The sequence below is a fragment of the Pantherophis guttatus genome, chromosome 1 (assembly GCF_059756535.1).
Source record: "Pantherophis guttatus breed Tessera chromosome 1, ASM5975653v1, whole genome shotgun sequence".
Lineage (NCBI taxonomy): Eukaryota > Metazoa > Chordata > Lepidosauria > Squamata > Colubridae > Pantherophis > Pantherophis guttatus.
The window spans coordinates 98,914,523-98,937,128 of NC_142063.1; the positions used below are offsets into that span (position 1 = coordinate 98,914,523).

Genomic DNA, 22,606 nt, shown 5'->3' on the forward strand with positions numbered 1-22,606 from the left:
GGTACTGTAGCTGTCCTGCTGCAGATCTCAAAAGCCCCCAAAACATATTGAATTAATTCCTCTCCTCCCTTCAAAAAAAGATCAAATTTGCCGACTCCTTCCAAAAGTTTAATTTCTCTCCTTTTTCCAAAACAGGTTGAATTCATTTCTCTCCTCTCTCCAAAAGAATTTTAATTTCCCTTCTCTCTCCAAAAGAGTTTTAATAAATACCCTATTTTCCCCCAAAATAAGACATCCCCTGATAATAAACCCAATTGGGCTTTTGAGCTCACGGCAATAAGGCCAAGCACTTATTTCAGGATTCAAACAAATATAAGACAGGGTCTTATTTTCAGGAAAACATGGTATCTTTATAGTTTCAGGCTATTCAAAGTCCATGATCACTGTCAACTTTATAGAAACTTCCTTTTTTAAATTAATAATTATAGTTTAAATAATTTCTTCAATTGCCACGCTATTGAAGGACATTTTCATTCATATAGCAATATGAGAGCAAATGATGTAGTAATTGATCCTGAAAATGCATAAAATATGTGGCTAAAGAAGGAGAGATACTAACCAGTCCATCTATATGTAGCATTCATTTTAGTTGTGGGTTATTGTAGTTTGAAGGTGAATTGAATGGTAGATGGTTCTGAAACATGTTATGTACATATGACTGTTATGAAGCCCCAATATATATGTTTGTGTGTAAGGGAAAAAGAGAATTTTAAGCCATAAATTCAAGTGTATGTGTAATCTACATATAAACAATAAACAGTTTAGGAAGCTACAATGTTGAGCAAAGGCACAGTGATGCATGGAATCTATATTTTTCAAGTTGTTCCCTGTCTTGGGAGTAGATATACTATTTGGGAGGATGGATTTGATGGGAAATGTCTATAGGGAAAGCATCTCTTGCTCTTTCATTACTTTTCTGATCACTGCAACCTTAGAAAGCAATTGACCAGTCTCTCTGAACTTTATTATGCGCATTTGTAGTAGTGTAGAAGAAACCTCAGATCCTAACAGGTAAATAATAATAATTTTGTCTTTACCTTTTTAGAGATAGTAGCATCACACATTTAATAGCTCTTGGATAAAACAGAACATTGGGATCTGTTTCCATTTGTTTTTAGGCCGAGCTTGCATTGAATTAACTTTAACTATGCTAAATGTTGATCTGAAAAACAGGCAAAGAGACTGTGTCCCTATTGGACTTTTAGCTGTCATTATTACAGAGCATGGTATTCTTCCACGCCAGCTTAAGGAAGTGAGTCTCATTTCATAATGATTCAGATCCCCAAATGATAGTTTCCAGAAGATGGTAGTTGGGCTTATTTATAATTTATTTACAATTTCAGGGAAGAAGGATTGTTTTTTTTTTTGTCATCATAATCATCCAGTCCAACAATCAGACTTCTAATTGTAAGAAAACATATACAGTAACCTATTAAAGAGCAGAAGAGAAGACATAAATAAGCAATCAAGTTTTAAATGTTCCTTGTGAATTAGTTTCCGTGTTGGACAGAGAATGCTGTAATTGATAAATGCTAATCAACTTAATTATAACACTTCTAATACTCTTAAAAAAATTAAAATTCCCTACTTGATAAATTATGTATTAAAACTTTTTTATAAAATAGAAATCAGTTTTAGAAGGTTGGTACAGTTCTTTTTTTAAAACTGTTTTTTTTAAAAAGACATTCATATTTATTTTACCTGTTTATTTGCTGATTTATTTACATAGCTAGTTGGCTAAATGGTATTTGTCTTCTCACTTCCAGGTGTCAGTCAGTGTCTCCACCACCTCTTCTGTATCAACAAAGAAGCCCCAAAACACATCCACTCAGTGATAGTGAGGAATCCTGCTGTTCTGGCAATTTCACCAAAGTTTCCAATTCCAGAGTCTTCCTTAAAGATCAAACTAAGTGGGGAATTGCCTTAAGAAGCACCTCAACTTCTCCCTCAGATACAGAATCTCCACATCATCCACTCAAAGCCTTTAGCATTGGATGCCTAGATAAAAGGGTCTCTGTCTTCCAGGGCCATGAACAAAAGGAGGTATCCAATGAGGCTCAGGATGGTGAAGAAGTAGGCAACTGGCAGCTTAGACGGAGCTCTCTCTCCTTGGGAACAGCAGCCAATCTACGTAACATCTCTCTCAGTCGGGTCAGTGTCCATTCACAAGCTCTTGATATCAGGCAGAAGATAACGGAATGGGAATGCCGCAAACAGCCTTCCCCTAGAATGAGTGTCTGCTTGGACAAGAGGGATGTTGGGGAGAGGTCAGGCAGTGAGAGCTGCCCTAGTATGTTGCCTTCTCCCTGCAGTGAGAAGGCTTTTGAATACAAAGGCTTCCAGAGGATGAGCAGAACATTTTCTGAATGTTCCTACCCAGAAACAGAAGAGGAGGAATTTCTAGACAGAGATTCCTGCCACCGGTTTGAAAAGCGACTGAGCCGGAATGAGTCCACCAATGCCTTTCTCAAGGGGGTTCCAAAAGAAAGCTCTGCTGTGCTAAACAGAATCCAGAAAATTGAACAGGCCTTAAAAGAACAACCTGGCCGGGGACTTCCTCAGTTGCCAAGTAGCTGCTACAATGTGGATAGAGGCAGAAAGAAGTCTTTGATTTTAGGGGTTTCAGAGAGCTTGACTGAGATATCAAATGATAGCAAAGCAGGGAACATTACTTGTGGGAGTAATCTGGAGACACCCACAGAGACTGAAAAAATCAGTAAAATGCTGCATGGGCTAACTACCAAAGTTAGTTCTTTTAGTTCTAAGCTGCTTCCAGAAAGCCTGGCAAACACAGCGGTAAATCCTGTGCCCAAGCCGAAACGCACCTTTGAGTATGAAGCTGACAAGAACCATACAAGTAAATCAAGTAACGGACTACCTCCTTCGCCAATGGCTGCTGCCCCTCCCCCTCTTCCATCAACGCCTGCTCCCCCTGCCACACGGAGACCGAAAAAAGAGTCACGCTTTCACAGAAAATCCCCAAATAGGTAAACATGGAAAGCTATTGTCCTATAGTACCCTTAAATATCGGGGAGACATTTCTGCAGACCAAGAAACCTCTCCTTAAGGTAATGCTTTTCAGATGAGAGTGAAAGCAAGCAGAATTAGACCACCACTTTCACCCTGTAGACTCAATGGCTGTCATGCCCTGTTAATTGGGTTTTGCCAAGTGTTGTTCCAAATTATACTAGAGTCTGCTAGCTGCTGTAGTTGCCGGAGGGATTGACTTTTACTGCAGCAAATACAAACTGGAAAATTCTTAAATAAAGAACATCTATTTCTATTATTTTTCTATAACAACTGTGAAGATGCTTTGTATAAATTGTCTTACTGCTCCTCCCTCTCAGCTTCATATTTAATCCCTTGATTAATCCTGATCCTCATGAGTTTTCATGGCTTATTGGGATGCAGTGAAATTTCCCTATCTAAACTCCAGCTCTTGTACCTAGCACAAAGTCATTGGTTATCTCATTTAAAACCTTCAGTTGTGGATATATTTGCTTATTTCGCACAATTTATTACGTTTACGTCCTGTCTTGCCATAAAAAACCCACACACTTTCCTTATTTTCAGTAACACTCTGATGGGATTTCAGTGACATAGAAAGATCTGAAATGGCCAAGAATCGTGTACTGAAATCCTAGTTCAGTCAGGCAATCTGTTCAAGATGGAGAAATTTACTGATGGAATCTGGTGGAAAAAATATCCATCAATTTCTCCCAAATGCAAGGCAAAACTCCCACAAAATGTAAGGGTAAAACATTTCTGAATAGTTTGTACAATTTCATTATATTGTTTCAAGCAGCATTTCGAGTACCAATAAAGGAGTATATTCGTAGTTCAGGATTGAAATGAGGGGTCTTTGGTGCTCTCTGACCTTGCTTGTTTTCTTGCAGACATTTCATTACCCTAAATAGGTTACCTCATCAGTGCTACTGCATCATCATCATCATCATCATTAGCACTGACGATGTTACCTAGTTAGGATAATGAAATGTCTGCAAGAAAACAAACAAGTTCAGCATTTTATGTGTCGTCATGATGATTCTTAAGGAGAATAGAATATTTCTGTTTGGCTATGCTTGCTTGTCAGAGTATTGTACAGAGTACAGAATTTGTAATCAAAGAATTTATGACAGTTCCACTTGTGCAAAGCTCCTCTATTTTTGCCAAGTCTTACCTATACTCTAGCTAGTTGTGTTGGAACATTTTTAAAAACGTATATTGAAGATTTTTTTTTTGAATGGCTAACTACATTTCCCCGTGTGATTTAGACCCAGTTAATTTCTAGGATGCTGACCTGAACCTCTTTTTTAAGTGAAGAAGAGCTTCATATAAAGCTGCACACTGTATATTAAATTTAATGGGCACAAGCATCATCAGAAGTGTTCTTGTGTGTTTAATGAGAAGAGTAAGAGTCTCATTGGGAAATTGAACCTCGTGCAGTTCTTGGGATCCAAGCTGTTGAGTTTCAGATGTATTTGGATGTGTACATACAGTTCTTGTAAATAATTTTAAAGTTGGTCAGTAGTAAAGCCAATGTTCAGTACTCTTAATAAACCAAACTGGATGTTCTTGGGTACTGTCTTGTTTTTATTAAAATGGGTACTGTCAGAACAACTTGACCAGATAAAATATTCTGGTGGGAGGAGATGCTTAAAAGAAATGATCTTGCCACCTGCTTCTGGGATTTCTCATCATGACAAAAATAAGCAAAAATAATGTTTGCTTTTCAAGCAGGGAGATAAGTTATGAGTAGCTCATGTGCTGTATGTAGAAGACTGTGTATTTGTTGAATACAAGATCTAATCACCACAAGAGCGATCTTGAAATTTACATTTTATTTTATTTTGGAAGTTAATAGTTTGTCACGGAATATAAGGCCGTGTTTTGGAAACTCTTGACTGAAGCAATGATGGTATCTGAAAACAATTATTTGTTGCATCTTCCTTTATAATGTAAGTACAATACTGTTAGGCTAGGATCAGAATGAACAGAGAGTTTATTTTAGTCTTGAATGCTATGGGTATATTCAGATGGCTGAGGCTTTAGGCAGATAATATTGCAAGAAACTAGAGTGTACGTGTACTGGAAAGATTATCCTGCCAGCTGCAGTATTGCAGGCTAATTTTGCTGGCTGCCAGGGGTTCGATCCCCACCAGCTTAAGGTTGCCTCAGCCTTCCATCCTTCTGAGGTCGATAAAATGACCCAGATTGTTGGGGGCAATATGCTGACTGTAAAACCTCTTAAAGAGGGCTGGAAAGCACTGTAAAGAGGTATATAAATCTAAGTGGTATTTCTATTCAAATCACTGCCATTGGAAGCAGAGTATATGAACAAGTTCTCCTCTCTTGGCTGGCCCATTCATTTTTCTTTTTTTAGATTGAGTTTCAGAAATACAGTGTCTCTGAGAGAGGCTCCTCAATCCCAATGTCAGAGTTTCCACAGCATATTAGTAGCATTAAGTGGCTCACAGTAAAGTAAGTTACCTATAAGGATATGCACCAGCCCAAATGTACTGCTCTACCAGAGAAAGGCAAAGCAGTCTTGTCTCTTTCTACTGTTCTCCAAGCATGCAGCGAATTCAAGTAATCTACTTGTTTTATCTGTCACAGTGATTTTGAAAAAATACTCCCATCCATCAACTTATGATCAAACAAAGATTCTGTCAAATTACAGAGGCACATAGGAAAAAAAAATCTGATAAATCAGCATTGGCCTAAAATCATATTGTGGTAGTGGGGAAGCCCACAATAAAGAAATATTTCTTGCTTAACTAGTTTAAAGTGTTGTTATAGCAAAACAAGTCCAACAAAATATACGAAGAATAGTTTGGATCTTGTTCAACATGATGTGGGAAAAGGCAATCATATAATTGCCGTTTTCTTTTGATAACTTCCATTTTTAAAAAGTTTTAGCACTCACAATCATAAATGATTGTATTATCTTTTGTCCCCTATAGAAAATCCTTTGAATTTGAAGATGCTTCAAGCCTCCAGTCATTGTATCCTCCCTCCCCAAGTGAGAATGGTACTGACAGTCAGCACAAGTTTGGATCTAAGAGCACTTTAGAAGAGAATGCCTATGAAGACATTGTAGGTAAGGACATCTTGCAATGTCTAATATAGCTGCTTGATCGACCAGATTTTTCCATTGGCTAAAATCGAAATGTGTTATTAAATGAGTGGACCTGCTCACTTGAAAAACCTCTCAACATGAAGTGCTCTCTCAGGGGTGGAATAATGGAAGAAGGCAGCCCTATTCACTGTTTCCATTTTATTCTTTCAATTTCTTTCAAGAGATTCCCACTATTTTAGTGTATACCAGTCCAGTTTGTTTCTCCCAAACCTGGATAAATTACCCAAAATTGAATAAAAATGGTTTTTCTTTGGGTAACGACTCACAAATCCATTACCCATTCACAACAGGGACATTTTAAAAAGGACTTACTGATAAGGATAAGGAATGAAGAAGTTTGGCTAGTTGGATTTAATATACTGCAACCTGATTTGAAATACTTTGTTTAATCAGATGTATTTCTTCTGGATTAAATAACTTTTTATAATTTCTGAATCATCTGAGAATGATTAAACTGTTTTTCAGCATATTTTATGACTATAATATTTGGAGTTTATCAGTGCTATTTGGGATGAACACTAACCTTACAAGATAGATATTCGGGTATCAAGCTCATGGGCAGCCAAACTCTAATCTGTGTAACTGTCTTCTGTAACTGAAATCTGGAATCTGAATTGCCATAGATTCTAATGAACAAATCCACCATTCTTCCTCATCCTGATATGCTAAACAAGATTCTGTGACTCAGCATTTGTACAAAAGTGTATTACTTGTGATGATATTTTGCATACTTTTTTTCTTCCCCATGTTTTCCTGCAAGTGCAGGGTTAATCAGGATCAAACTCCAAGTTGTGGGCAGAGTTTGCCTGCAACCCTGCCCTTTAACTACTGTGCCACCAGGTTAAAGAACCAGAGTACAGATAGTCCTCCACTTATGACCCCAAGTGGATCTGGAATCTCAGTTGTTGAACATAGCAGTTATTAATTAAGTGAGACTCCAAATAATTACTTCACTCATCAACTGCAATCCCAACATTTCTAATTGCAGTTGTTAAGTGACTGCATGGGTTAAATGGAGTGCGAGAGAGAGGAGCTGAACTGCCAAGGTGAGGTGAGTGGGGGAGACAGCCCAGGCTTCCCAGGAGACCTGAGCCCTCTACCCATCCTGCTGGGGAGAATGAACATGAGTGCCATCACTCTGGGAGGCTCATAATGATGGCACCCACTAGCTTTTTCCCTCTGGAGGGGGAAATGCTAGTGAATAGCATTGTCTGAGTTTTCCACAACGATGGCGTTTGCTAGTGTTTTTACCAGGTTTGAGGTCCATTCCTCTAGCAGAAGGATATCCTTTCTCTGCAGGGAGGAGAGGGGAAATCCCTCAGTACATTGGGGGAATGAACCTCAAATCCAGCCTCTCGTCTTCTTGCAACTTTTCCTGCTGGCTTCCCCATTGACTTTCTAGGGAAGCTGACAGAGCAATGCTTTACGACAGCTGAAAGTGCTTTATGGACTGAAAAGCATCTGTCTCAAGGTTGTCATGATTGCAAACAGTTGTTAAATGACTGGTTGTAAGTAAGGATTACCTCTATATAAGAGCCGTGGTGGTGCAGTGGTTAGACGTACTGCAGGCTACTTCTGCTGACTGCCAGCTGATTGCAATTTGGCAGTTCGCATCTCACCAGGCTCAAGGTGACTCAGTCTTCCATCCTTCCAATGAGAACCCAGATTGTGGATGCAATATATGGTATACCGCTTAGGGAGAGCTGTAAAAGCACTGTAAAGCGATATATACAGTAAGTCTATTGCTATATTATTATTATTATCCCTTCCCTGCTGGTATAAAGAATAATTAGTGGCTCTTTTAAATCCTGGGAGTAAGTAATCCTTGAATTTATGTGATCAGACTATTAGTGAGCATATGCATAATTACTGAGCATATTAAATAGGGAGAAAAAGGAGCAATTCTTCATTTCTAATTGTAATATAATAAATTATTGATTAGGTCTCATTGAATTGGGTCCAATTTTTTATATTATGTAGAAAAAGATCTCCAAACATACCTCTCCCCAGAAGCATTCTTACTGCCTCCCCTTCTTTTACTTCCTTCAGATTCTTGATCATGATTATTTTTTTCCTCCATTGTTAGATCATGTTACGTGCACAAAGTATGTAAACTTTTGTTTGCTAATCATTGTCTCAAGGGAGCTTACAGTCTTTATTTTCTTACTGAACTGGCTGAATGGTTGTTCTTATTCTGTAATTTTAGTCATTGTCTCTAACGCCATTAATGAAGATCTTTCTTTTTCTCCGTGCCCAGTTTTCTTACTACTAGGAGAAGCATCGCATTAATAGTTTCTGTTTGATTTTCTGCCCCTCTCCCTTGTCTGAATCTTCTCTGTTCATTTGGCATTTCTCTTCCCATATATGGTTCTATTCTTTGAAACAGCATAAGCAAAACTTTTCTAGCATGAAGAATGAGAGCAATGCTTCAGATACTTTTCTTCTTTCTGATATAGTGGTATATACAATGGTCTTTTCTGCCCACTAGACCACAATATCTTGTTTCTGGATGCCATTGAAGTTTGATCAATAGCTCTTGATCAAAATATGTTCAGATTCATAAAAAAAGAAAAAAATCGAATACATACGAACCATTTAAAAATACTAGCAATAATAACATACAGTTTAATTCATTTATGTAATTAAATACTTTTTGACTTCGTAATTATCATTAGCTCTGTGTGTGAAAGTCAAACGGAAGCCAACATTTTCACCCAATGTAAAAAATACATCTTGTTGCCTATGAGACTGTTGGCATTCTGTTAAAATGATTAGCTACATGGTAACTACTGTAAATACTTAATGATAAAAATAGATGAATTATGAGTTGTTTTCGTATTAAGACCTCTCCTGTCTACAGTAGTTATATCAAATTTGAAAGGACTGTGATTTAAATTCCTCCTTCTTCTTTAGAGAAAAAATTCTATTAATATTAGGTCTATAAAAGAATCCCCAATTATTTTCTGTTGGTATAACACGTTTGAAACCATTCCTCTGTATATATTAAATTCTATATTGTTTCTCCTTCATTTTGTTTAAGTTTTATTATAGCAATGTGCTTTGGCGACTAGGGCTGTTATCATTCCCACCCTTTTGACTCATTTTCAAAGATTAATACCAAATCATGAAAAATATTTATCCTTTGATATATTCCATGCTATTTTATTGAGTTGTATGTTAATAATTAGTTTAATAATAGTATCTTAGTGGATCAGAGGACTCTATTCTTTGAATTTCCTCTTTGTGGTAATCCATAAAGTCATTTAAAGCAATCCTATGTTAGTTTTATTCAGAAGGAATTTCCACCAAGGTGATTTCTTTCAGGTTATCATATATAAAATGGCAGTGATGGCTATAATAGACTTTATAATCAAACTCTTTATAATGGTAAAAAAAAGCTGGAATAGGAAGAATGTTTAAGAAGAGCAAAGCAATTCTGATATTTTAAAAACACAAAGTAATGAATGGCACATTACCTGGCAGAAAGGAAAATTTTCTGAAATAAAAGTTGCTCTACCTGGTTCTGAAAGATGAATAAAGTTCTCACTGTTAGCTTTATTATAAAAGCATATTTCATCTGGAGCTAAGAACATTCATTATACCAAAATATCAAAGAAACAGACTTGGAACACAATGGGCATCCTTGGCATAATCCATCTTTCCCATAATCTACAAAAAGAGAAATTAATTGAAATTGAAAGGAAAATGGGGAAAGAGCCAATTAAACAGTGTTGCCAGTGGGAAATTGATATTCCAGATACTGCTGAAGATAGTTTTACTGTAAAATCTGTGCAAAAATCCCCACCAGCAACTGTAATTTTATTCATTTTTTGTTAGATTTTTAAAATCCTGCCTTATTTACTTTGATCTGAATTTTTTAATAAATAAGTCCAGGTGATGAATGTACATAAGTACTCCTTCTTCTTCCTATTCTCCCTACAACAACAACTGTGTGAGGTGGGTTGTGTTGAGACAAAGTGGCTGGCTCAAGGTCCTCCAACGAGCTCTCATGCCTAAGGCAGGACTAGAACTCGGAATCTTCTGGTTTCTAGGCCGGGACCTTAACCACTATAACAAACTGGCTCTTATTTGGGTTTTTTTTTTTTTTATCCCTTTTAGCCTCTGGACTTTGTTTAGTTTTAGAGACAGACTTGGCATTATTCAACCTTTCCTAAGCTCTCCTACATTTGTTGGTTTTTATTTGCTCCCATTCTATCTATCACAAACCAATCGTAATTATTTAAGCTGAGTCTAAAGTTAAATAAAAAATGATGTTAGTCATATATTGTTCATTATTTTTGGAGATACTTATTAATCTCCAAATTTCTCTCAGGAGTTTGGAAAAAAATTTATTGTTAAACTGATGGCTGAAAGCAAATCTGGAACAAAAAATATGTCTTCTGCATGTCTAAGTATGTGACTAGATTTTGGTGAGATCTCTATCTGAACTTGTGCAGATTCTTAGTAAAAACTAATACAATGTTTGCTTTTCCCATTCATATGTAAACTAAATATGATAACTGAGAATTGAAACTTTCTGAGGGCTTAATTAATTATTTGAAGCAAACATGATTATGTTGGTTCATAGGAAAGTAAACCAGTAATATATAGCTCTTTAATACTAGCCAAAATATCAGAAGAGACCTGGCAAGATTTCTATCTCCCTCTCCCTTCGTTTAAATAAAGCAATTGGATTTACTTATTTCAAGATTCTAAGTTGCCAGATATCTAGATAACTATATGTTGGGTGTTATAAAGGTAAAGGTTCCCCTCGCACATATGCGTTAGTCGTTCCCGACTATAGGGGGTGGTGCTCATCTCCGTTTCAAAGCTGAAGAGCCAGCACTGTCCGAAGACGTCTTCGTGGTCATGTGGCTGACATGACTAAACGACAAAGGCGCACGGATGGATGTTATAGAAATATCCAAATAAATAAATACCCTTTTGCTTTATTAACTTTTTACTTATTTAAGAGTTGTGAAGAACTTAAAAACTTGCATGCTCTTTTGTGACATACTAGCAGTCATGATTCTGGTAAGTTGTGGCTTTGAGTTGTTATTAGTGGCTTTATAATGCTCCTAATAAAAGAGTCTTATTGCATTTTAAAGAGCAATAGAAATATGGCAGGCAAAGATAGTTTGGTGCAGTGGTTAAGACATCAGATTTAGAAATTGGGAGATTGTGAGTTCTAGTCCCTCCTTAGGTATGATTCCAGCTTCATACCTTCCTTGGGCCTGTTCCTCTCTCTCAGCCCAAGGAAGGAAGGAAGGAAGGAAAGGAAGGAAAGGAAGGAAGGAAGGAAGGAAGGAAGGAAGGAAGGAAGGAAGGAAGGAAGGAAGGAAGGAAGGAAGGAAGGAAGGACAAGCCACTTTTAAAAACATTGCCAAGAAAACTACAGGGATTTGTCCAGGAATTGTCACTAGTCAAAACTGACTCAGAGGCACCGCCTACCCCCCTGTACATATACAACATGAGACAGCATAAAAAAGAATTCAAGCATGATTTCTTATTATTTTGCAGTTGTTATAGTGGCTTACTATGATTTTCATTAGATTTTGATGGTCTTATCATGAACAGCTGGAATGTAAATAGTTCAAAAGTGAACCATCATAGGTACCAGTTGAGTTTAGGATGGGCTGAAGATTGGGATCAAGGTTAATATGGTGACTTTGTACTTTACAGATTTTTTCTTTAGCTCACAAGTTCTTATTGCCGTTTACTGTAGGATTCATGTAATACTGAGTTTTAAAGTAATAAGTTTTCAAGTATCTACACATTATTTGAAGAACTAACATATTTTGCCAAGTGCTTGTTTTCTATGAATCACCATGTATTTAAGAACTGCTGACTGAGATCCAGCTGGAGGAGAGTTGGCAAGCTTGGAAGTTAGAACATCTGTACAGGTTCTGTACAGTAAGTCCGGAGACGCACTGCTTGAGAGAGGCTTACAGTTGCCTGTTCCACTAAAAAAACACGTACTGGCATCAAATGATCACATATGACATTATGAAGTTAAGTCTTATGAAAAGAAGGACTAGGGGAGACATGATAGCAGTGTTCCATAACTCAGGGGCTGCCACAAAGAAGAGGGAGTCGAACTATTTTCCAAAGCACCTGAGAGTAGGACAAGAAGCAATGGGTGGAAACTAATCAAGGAGAGAAGCAACTTAGAACTAAGGAGAAATTTCCTGACAGTTAGAACAATTAATCAGTGGAACAACTTGCCTCCAGAAGTTGTAAATGCTCCAACACTGGTAGTTTTTAAGAAGTGATTAAACTTCATTTAATCTTCATTTGTCTGAAGTGGTGTAGGGTTTCCTGCCTGGGCAGGGGGTTGGAATAGAAGACCTCCAAGGTCCCTTCCAACTCTGTTATTCTATTCTATTCTATATAAAGAGTGTGAAAACGGAGGATTTACAATAATTCATCTTAAGCTGACACTGAAGCTAATGTTATTCCTTTGTCCATGTGTCGCTTGTCTTGGCCTCAATGGACTATGGAAAAGAAAATTGCATATACTTGTTAAATTGTAACAATTACTAGATTAGTTATAATAATACAGGACATGCGTGGAGGAACTGAGGAAAAAGAGGAACGTATCTTCTTTTTATTCTTTTTCCCAGTGCTGCAGAAGCTTTTAGGCAATATAACTGTTTTAATAACCAAGTGATGAAACGATATGATGAAAAATATCTCTATGTACAATTTAGAGCAATTCCTACAAATTGTTTGAGCTGTCTCACTTTATTAACCCTCTGATTAGTTATTAAGCTAATTTGTTGTTTCTGAAACTTAACTTGAGTTTTTACTTAACTCTTCCACCATCATTCCTCCCATTCACATATTTTAAAGTCTGTTTGAAATCTACAATTATCTCTTCAGTTATATTAGCCTCAACGTTTATCTGGTCAGAGACAGGCTCTTGTGGCAGAGTTGTGGTACATAAAGGGGTTTAGCATTATTCATTTATTTATTTAAAATATATTTATATGGCCTCCCATTTCATGAATGGATCACATATAACAAACCTCCCCCCAGATACGTCCCCACAGTATACTAAGCCTGGTTAATATCAGTTGCTGATTTGATTAGTTGTTGGCTTAGTGCATTGTGGAAACCTTGCCTATTTTATTGGTTTATGATTCAGGGTATTGTGTGAGCACATAAAATGGGTAAATTCATAATTAGATTAAGCACGTTGCCTGAATGCAGCCATTCTGCCCATAGGAAACTCTTAATTCCTAATTGAATCATTTATTCATTTCCACCAGTATTATCTCTAGTCAACCACCTTACAACAGGGGAGGAGGGAGAGGATTTTCAGATGTTTAATGTATATCATAGTTTCATTATAAATGTAAAGGTTTCCCCTATCCAATCATGTACAACTCTAGGGGATAGTGCTCATCTCAAGTTTCTTAGCTGAGGGAGCCAGCATTGTCCGAAGTCATTTCCATGGTCAAGTTTCATTATAGTAGTTTTGTTGGCATCCACAAATGTTTTCTTTTAATAATCTACTATATTTTATTTGCCAATTTTTTCTATGAATGGTATAATTTGTTTAGACAGAGAAATCTAAATCGGAAAGGCAAATTTTGAAAGGTAGAAAGTTCCATAGCACTCTGTCCCACCAAGATTTGAATGGGGGAGCATTTGTCTTTAATGTCCATTGTGATGTTCATCACCCTTTCTTCCTTACAATTCTCTCCTAAACATTCCACTATTTCTATCTCTCTTTCCCTTTTTCTTAATATGGGCAAACATACATTTTTGTTACAAAAAAAAGTCTGTTTTTTAAAAAAATATCTGTACAACTTACATCTGAGGAAAGACATCTAGCAGACAATACAGTCTCAGTCCTACAATGAAGTGATCTCTGACCTTTTAGGAAATAGGGACCTATTTCGTAGAAGACAGTTTTTCCATGAACCGGGGAGGGGATGGTTTCATTTAGAGCCATGTTGGCACAGTGGTTAGAATATAGTACTGCAGGCTAACTCACTGCTCACTCCAGGAGTTTGATCCTGAAGGGCTCAAGGTTGACTCAGCCTTCCATCCTTCCAAGGTCAGTAAAATGAGGACCCAGATTGTTGGGGGCAATATACTGACTCTGTAACACCACTTAGAGAGGGCTATAAAGCAGTGTGAAGAGGCATATAAATCTAAATGCTATTGCTATCCAATTTTTGCTCCCTCGCCTGCTGCTCACCTCCAGCTGTGTTGTCCGGTTCCTAAGAGGCCAGGGGCCGGTATTGTTCCAAGGGTTGAGGAAACCTGCTGTAATGTATCTATTGCACTGATCATTACTTGGAAACAGGTTTCAGATCTAGTTTCCAATTGGACCCATTTTTAAGTGAAGTTGCAAAAGAAGGCTTGCTTTGTATAATTATTTAACTAATGTATAGTAGTTTGGAGGTCTGTAACTTTCTTGTACACCTATAGGTTGTGGCACTTTATTGCAGCATGAAGAGAGTTATCAGTTGTTTGTTTTAGAATATATTTCTTAGACTTTATCTAGACCGCTAAAACTCACCATCTCCAGGTACCATTTGTTTTCAGATTTTGTGCCTCATTGTCACTCCTGTGTCAGTACATCTATCTTTCTAAAGAGGCTGTGAATTTTTCAGATCTAGAAGCCCTGTATTAGAAATTGCCTGTGAAGTAAGTTGTTTATTTCCAGATCTGGTCCTTTTATGAGAGCCAAAGTAGGAGAAATTCTTTAACTGCAGCATGAAATTCCTCCTCCCAGATTAAAACCGTGACGTCATATAAATATAAGGAATGCAGTTTTTCTCAGTCCCATTTTTCATTGTTGCCTCCTATTACTGCTTAGTTTTGCTTAGACGCAGCTTTCCATCTGCCATACTTCACAGCCAACAGGATGGACATCTTCCACTATGTCTCTGTCCTAAGGGACTGGGTGTATTTTTCAGTATGCTGAAGCAGCACAATGGGCATGAATAACATTAGTGCTTGAACCAGCACTAGATTATAATTTTTCCTCTGCAGCATGCTGATTGTATTACAATAGCTTTCTCCCTTACTTTATCCCCATGGCATAGTCATCAACCTCCCTGGATAATCAGTCCTTCCCAATTTTACTGGGTTTCCAAAAGGCAATAAAGATCTAGAACTCCAGGAAGTTTAGCCTATTCTCAGGCTGGCATTCTCACTGGATGTTAATCAGAGTGATGTGATTTTTCAAACTCTGTTTGGCACTCTATATAAGCCCGTAGGAATTAATAAGATAGAAGCCAAAATGCATGTGTAAGTAAATAACTGTGCATATCGACTTTCAAAATTAAAAATAGTGCTTACTTTTATATGTCTCATAATGCACATTTTAAAAAATTCTTTCTTCTTACCAGCAGAATGTATTCTGTTTCTCAGGCTCTATAGGTGTCGTCTTTATTGATATACAGCCAAACAAAATGTCCGAATGATAATTTATGCACGTTTACTTCATAATGTCTGAGAATCCTTTACAGTGCAATTCTGGAAAAGACTTTAAGGGCCACATTCCAATTTTTATGTGGCCAAAGTTAAAGTAGATCAAGAAAGAATAAGCAAGAAAAATTCCAAATAAGCAAAGGCATCAAATGTCTCTTGCATCCTTATTCCTAAATAAGCAAAGGACATCTCTTCAAAACGCAGCTCTTCTATATGTCTATATAGAAATTGTTCTTGCTAGATTTAGTTTAATTCAGATGAGCATTATATGATTACAGCTTGTGTACAGAAAATGAAACAATTCAGTAACCCTCCATGTTTTATTTTTCCTAGCTTAAGGAAATAATGCTTTCACCATCAATGAAAGCACCATTTTTTCCTATAGAACGTTTGGGTAAATTGCAGCTTGCACTGTGAAACTCATACTGTATATATCTTATTCATGTCAAGTGGAGCTCATGATGCTAATTCCATGATAAGAGAATAATAGACTGCAGCTTCTTAAAGAGAATTAAACGTATACAATCAGTTCTGGTTTGTATTGCCAACTTTCTGGAGCTTCTGAAAATATTTTTTTCATTTTTATTTTCCCCATTTCTAGCCATTGTTGTATAGCAGATAAACAAAATACCCTCTGAAAAACACATTTATAATTTTTGCCTCATGATGTGCGGTCGGTATTAGAGTTGTACCAAAGGTCTTTTGATGAGTTTCTACTTCAATTGCCAAATCCTTATAATCATCTTTTTGTTACTATACTTTGCACCTGTAAATTGACTTCCTTCAAAATCAATTGAACAACCTCAGTTTATCACCATTATGGATTTTTCTGGCAAGGAGGGAAGACAAAACATATCAATGTAGACTATTGCACACACACACACACATATATATACCCCATAACGACTATGTTGTCATTAAAGCTGATTTGCTGAATAGGCAAATACATCTCTAAACTGTGCTTGATCGAAGCTGGGTGGTGTCTCTACTCCAGACTCTGCAAGTTCCAGTACAGTCTATACAACTGCATTCCATCCTTCTGAGATAATAATCAAGGACTGCCAGTGGAAACATTTTGTAGCGCAGCAGCAGCAGCCATCCAAGCCTTTTAATTAAAACAATCCTAAAATATTGGTTTATGGGGATGAGCAATAGTATTTCACATGCACGAATCATCTGGAGATAATAGTGAGATGGCCAAGTTTACAGATGACACCAAATTATTCAGCATTGAAGAACTCCAACATGGTATCTCCAAAATTTTTGAATTGGAGGGGCAATGGGCAAAGTTTGGGATAATGTGCATCCCTGAAGGAATAAAATGAAAAAGCTTTTCAGGTATCAGTTAGAAACTGAGAGGCAGTGAGTTCTGGTCCCACGTTAGGCAAAAAGCCATTCAAGTGAGCTTGGGCCAGTCCCTCTCTCTCAGCCCTAGAACAGAGGCAGTGGCAAACTTTAAGTCAAAATTGACTCAAAAGCATGTGTGTGTATGCATACTCAAACACGTCCATCAAATCCTGAGAGTCTGGGAAAGTTGGTTCATACAAAAATAGCTATCAGTTTTTTTGTTTTGTTTTAACTATCTGGTCATGTCTGGCTCTTGACAACTTTATAGGCAAGTGCTCCCCATGTTAATCAGTATAGAACCTTTTAATATAGATGCAATACTAAATTGGAACTACTCCATAAATTGACAAACTTGAAATGCGTGGTTTAAGATTGAATTTAATGAAGTGATAGCTCTGAGTCTTACACCAGAGGCAACGGTTTGGTAAACAAGGGACAGAAGGCAGAGAACTCCATGGCTGAGTAAAGACACTAATACTTTTGAGTATATTGTGGTATTGTTTGCAACTCAGACAAAGTGAGTTTATACTTAGATATTGGTGTAGACAATATACAGTTTCTCACTGGAACAAAATAGTGGCAAAAATTGTGCCTGAAAAAAAGTGCATATGCATATAAATAAATGGTATGAAGCATTTTTGCTGTAGTGTTCATAAATAATAATGTTTTTGCTTACATTTAAAGAAGGTAATCAGTAAAAAGACAGAATTATTCATCCCTAAAAGAATATTTCCCTAGCTAGCTGACAGTGGGGAACTAATTGTAGTAATGCCGTGTTTGTAGACTTCTTGAGAGAGCATACAAGGTTAGTGTTTGAATGTATGGCTGTTAAGTTTTTTGATGATAGATTTTCTGTACATTTCTGGAAAAATACAGGTGCCCACATATCTCTGAATTTCTAAATATTCTCCAGAATTCCAAAATGAACATTAGTATTTTCACCTGATAGGATGCTACATATTAACTAAGTGAAAACCTTTCCAAATAATGTAATCCGTTTTTTAATCTAAGAAATGTTGCATACCTAGAATAAAGGCCTAAGCCTTTATTTTTATTGATGATTCAAGCTGTTTATTGCAATATATACTTAATGGCTCATTTTTCTTTTCATGTAAATATCTGGCTTTGGCAAATTATTTTAGTGTTTTCTTTTGCAGGGAACCAATAGTTGCAGCAGTTCACTTTTTAGGATTCAGAATAGAGATATTTTTTCTTTGTGTCAGAATATCCTGCAGCTGTTTGGTGTCCTTTGGTGTCCTCTAATGGTCATCCAGAGTTTTGCAATCCTAATATGATACTGCAATTCTATGTGTGGTGGGTGCTTTATGCCTTATGCTAACTATAACTAATCATTAATACTGGGAAAGATAATTAGGCTAAAAAAGAGATTTTTAAAAAGTTGTGGTAATGTTATGTACAATTTATATCCCATAGTTATACCCAAATAGTCCAAGCGGTCATAAATAGCAGTATAATTTTCTAATCGGAGGAAGGGGTGGAGAGTTTTCATATTTGCAATCCAATACACAGTTATTCACTGAACTCAATAGCGTTTCTGAATCAAGTCTCACATGTCTGGTTTTCTTTAAAACAGTTATGTGCTTAATGTGTGTGTGTGTTTTAAATTCATGAACAAAGCTTGAGCTGTAGAGGCTCAGAAAGCAATCTTGTGAAATCTTTTTTTTTTTTTAAATATACTGTCTTTCATAGCCAAAATCTACTCCAAGTACTTCCAGCTGCAGTTGAAAGATGAGTCACGCTGGAAGCTGAGGAGGTTTGCTATTAGCCTTTCTCTTAGTTCACATGATTTTTTTTTTCTTTAACATTCCTATCTGCTTTTCTTTTCTTGAAAAAAAATTGTAAAGGAGATTCACCCAAGGAAAACCCATATGAGGATGTGGAACTGAAAGCCCGTAATGCAGGCCGAAAATCCCAGCAGCTTTCTGAAAATTCCCTGGATTCTTTGCACAGGATGTGGAGTCGACAGGACAGGAAGTACACAACACCTCCACAGGTAATAATAAATGCACTGCAGTGCACTGGGTTTTGTTTGAACTGTATGTTGTTGAGCGTGGTATTTATTTTCTTCTTGCAAAAAGGATCAGCAACAGGAGAATAGCTAAGACAATTTAACCATATAAGTATACTAAACTGAGAAAGGGACATGAGAAAAGAAGGACATTAACATCTTTAATCTAAAATCTTTAATATGTATTAACTTTTTATTTGCTGTTCTTTTTTAAATACTGGTATAGTATTGTTAGTATTCTGTATATTAACTTTTTTCAACTTGTAATTCCCAGAATTCGTTATTGAATGCCCTCTATTAAACAAAAAACCAATGTTTGGTTTCTCATTTTTTTTTTCTATAATTTATATGCAGCCCTCTCTTACTTAATGTGCTCTATGAAGATACTAAAAATAGCAACTAATAAAATATAATTAGCTTGGGAAATAATAGAACATAGCAAAATTTTCCATAATCAGCTGCTTTACTCATCTCCCCAAACCCGTTTTTATTCTTTATAATAGCCATTCCAATCTTAAGTATATTAAAATGTCTCAATATGATATATTTCCAGATAAATTTAACAGAAAACAATGGGATGTACTGTATTTCCAAAGAAATGCCTTCAGTAACCTGGAAGAGTATGAAGCATTTAACACACAATAACCTATTGTAAAACCATTAAATATGTATCTGGCCTAACTTCTTGATTCTGTTCAGTTTTATATTTCTAAATGTAAAAGAACTTTAATGTTCAGCTCCTCTGAAACTAGACAAGTGTCATTCAAGAATTGAAACAGCTATTGTTTGAGGTCTGATGTTTTAAAATGTATATGTCTGAGGAATAGATTGAAGTATATGAACAATTGATTCTAGCTTTGGAAATAAAAGAGTTATAGCAGTATTTCATGAATTTCTATTCAGAAAAAGATACTATTGAATTTGTGGCATTTTTTTCAGGATAATATATCTCCCATTGCAAATTTGGCGTACTTTCTGTATGTAGTTTTGTATTCCCCATAAAAGGATGTGAGGTGATAGTCTAGTTTTGTTAATATTCTATTTTATTTTATGTGCATTAAAAACAGTTGCTAGGTCATGATTCATTTCTCTTAGCAGATTGTTATTAAAGCATCAGATATACAATCAAGCAAAATAAAGTGAAATCAACTTCAGCGTAATAAAAAATATCTTTTAGCTCATTGATTAAACCAGAAATGTTTTTCACAGCATCAGATTATAGCTTGTAGGTAGTGTAGGAGGAAAGCTGTGTTAGCCAAATCAGAAGGACTCTGGTAGCACCTTTTCCAACTAACAATTTTATTAAAAGGCATATGCTTTCAGGGATAAAACCTTTTATGATGAAAAGGTGCTACCAGACCCTTCCTGATTTTTAGATAGTAGACAAGAAAGCTTGCTAGAGAATGCTATAAAACAGCAGTGCCATAAGAAGAGCCTATTCAGTTAGATGCAAATCCAATTAGTACAGCATGACTAAATAAATAAATGAATTCAGTGGTGGGTTTCAAATTTTTTTACTACTGGTTCTGTGGGTGTGGCTTGGTGGCCGTGGCATGGATTGGTGGCCGTGGCTTGGTGGGCGTGACAGGGGAAAGATACTGTAAAAGCTCCATTCCTACCCCACTCCAGGGGAAGGATACTGCAAAATCCCCATTTCCTCCCAATCAGCTGGGACTTGGGAGGCAGAGAATAGATGGGGGCGGGGCCAGTCAGAATTTTTACTACTGGTTCTCTGAACTACTCAAAATTTCCGCTACCGGTTCCGCTACCATCCCATAGTTCTTTACAGCCCTTTCTGGGCGATTTACAATGTCAGTATGTTGCCCCCAACAATCTGGATCCGCTTTTTACCAACCTTTCGAGGATGGAAGGCTGAGTCAACCTCAACTTCAGGGTGTGGGCAGAGTTAGTCTGCAATACTGAATTCTAACCACTGTGCCACAAAGGCCCTTCCTTCCTTCCTTCCTTCCTTCCTTCATATTTCTAAACTGTCCATCTCCTTCAGAGAGGGGCATATAGAATCTGTGCTTTCAAATCCTAGTATCCAAGGGTGGGTTACTACCGGTTCGCAACAGGATCACTCACGCATGCGCAGATCGCGTCTAATGATATCAGGGTCAGTGGGCGGAGCCTCCCGCCAGTTTTACTACCGGTTCTATAGAACCAGTCTGAACTGGGGGCAACCCACCACTGCTAGTATCTAATGATTTGCTTTACTTCCTGCTTTATTTTCTGTTGTTGATTCCTCTGTACTTCCACTCCATGCAGCCTCATTCCTACAGTACTCCCAATTCTTTATACTAATGCTAAAATGCAATTTTTGATTCCATATCATTGCTGCTTTAATCTAACAAATTCCTTTTATTGAACATTCACTGAAACTCATTTAAAATATTATTGGAAATAGTGGACATAGAGTAGAGCCTAACACTTCATGTCATATGGCAGCCTGACTGACAACTCATACTCAACTCATCAGGAAGTTCTTCATGATGTTTATAGTGAACCTCTTTCGGCACTTACTATCATCAATGGTGGACATGCCCGGAAGCACAAAAATTTTGGGGAAAAATAAAAAATTGGCTGAATGAAATTTTAAATCAAAAAATCGAATGGTCACCAGAGACATGCCTGCTCGGCTCCAAACCGGATAAGATTAAGAAAGATCTATGGTATTTAGCTCTCCACATTATCACGGCGGCGAGATTGACATATGCGCAATTTTGGAAAAATCAAAATATCCCATCAGAGAAAGCAGTTATAAAAAAGATTTTAGACTGTGCGGAAGCAGATAAATTAACCAAGAAGTTAAAAGAGAGAGACCAAACACAAACATGTTTATCCTGGGAAAAATTATATACTTGGCTAGAGAAGAGAAAATCATAACCCAATCCAGAAGAGGAAAAGTAGTTATGGAGAAAACTATATTATACAAGGAAAGTGAGGTCGGTTAGACCTAATTGATATATAAAGAGATATAAGTTGTTCTATCTCCCCTAGATTGTAATACTATATTGAATAGTTAGTAGCTAAGGTGCTAGCTGCACCTTTTACTTGTTTGTCACTTGTGATGTTTTTTGTGTTGTATGTTATTTATATGGTGTGTTGTTATTTTCTGTTTGTTTTTAATAGAAAATGTAAATAAAGATTATTTAAAAAAAAAATATAGTGAACCTCTTTCCTCATGGGTTCTGGTATTGGCCTCTGGAGCAATAAAGAATAAGTTCACTTTGTCTTCCATTTGAGAGCTCTTCAGATACGAGATTGCTATGTATCCATCCTTAATTACTGTATCTCTTCTATAAGTTAATGACCCAGAGTTTCTTTAAGGTTTCTTTCCAGAGCTTGATTTCCAACAGTTTACATTTTTGTAGCCATTTTCTGAACCTACTCTAATTTATCTATGCCCATGTTGAATTATGGTGCCCAGAATTAGTTACAATGTTCCACATGGATCTAATCTCAGCAGAGTAGAATGGAACTTTGTATGATATGGATTCTGGGGTCACTGCAAACCAGTAAATAATGGCATATGCATAGCACATGTAACACTACTATTCCATGAGCTGCACTGGCTGCTGATGTGTTTCTAGGTGCTGGTTGTCACCTCAAAAGCCTACATGACTTGGGACTGGGTTTCC

General features: G+C 36.8%; 1 protein-coding gene across 12 annotated transcripts in view; it reads left to right on the plus strand.

Annotated features, from left to right (window-relative positions):
• The window catches only part of DENND2B (DENN domain containing 2B), a 152,216-nt gene that overhangs the window by 86,433 nt on the left and 43,177 nt on the right, over positions 1–22,606 (plus strand). For 9 of the 12 annotated variants that reach the window (XM_087879085.1, XM_087879075.1, XM_087879070.1 and 6 more), the window contains 3 exons: positions 1,767–2,987; positions 5,964–6,100; positions 18,802–18,950. In XM_087879085.1, coding sequence (XP_087735211.1) covers positions 1,767–2,987; positions 5,964–6,100; positions 18,802–18,950 — 1,507 coding nt within the window. The remainder of the gene's footprint in view (positions 1–1,766; positions 2,988–5,963; positions 6,101–18,801; positions 18,951–22,606) is intronic. The other 3 variants (XM_087879117.1, XM_034417035.3, XM_087879125.1) reach the window with 1 other exon arrangement.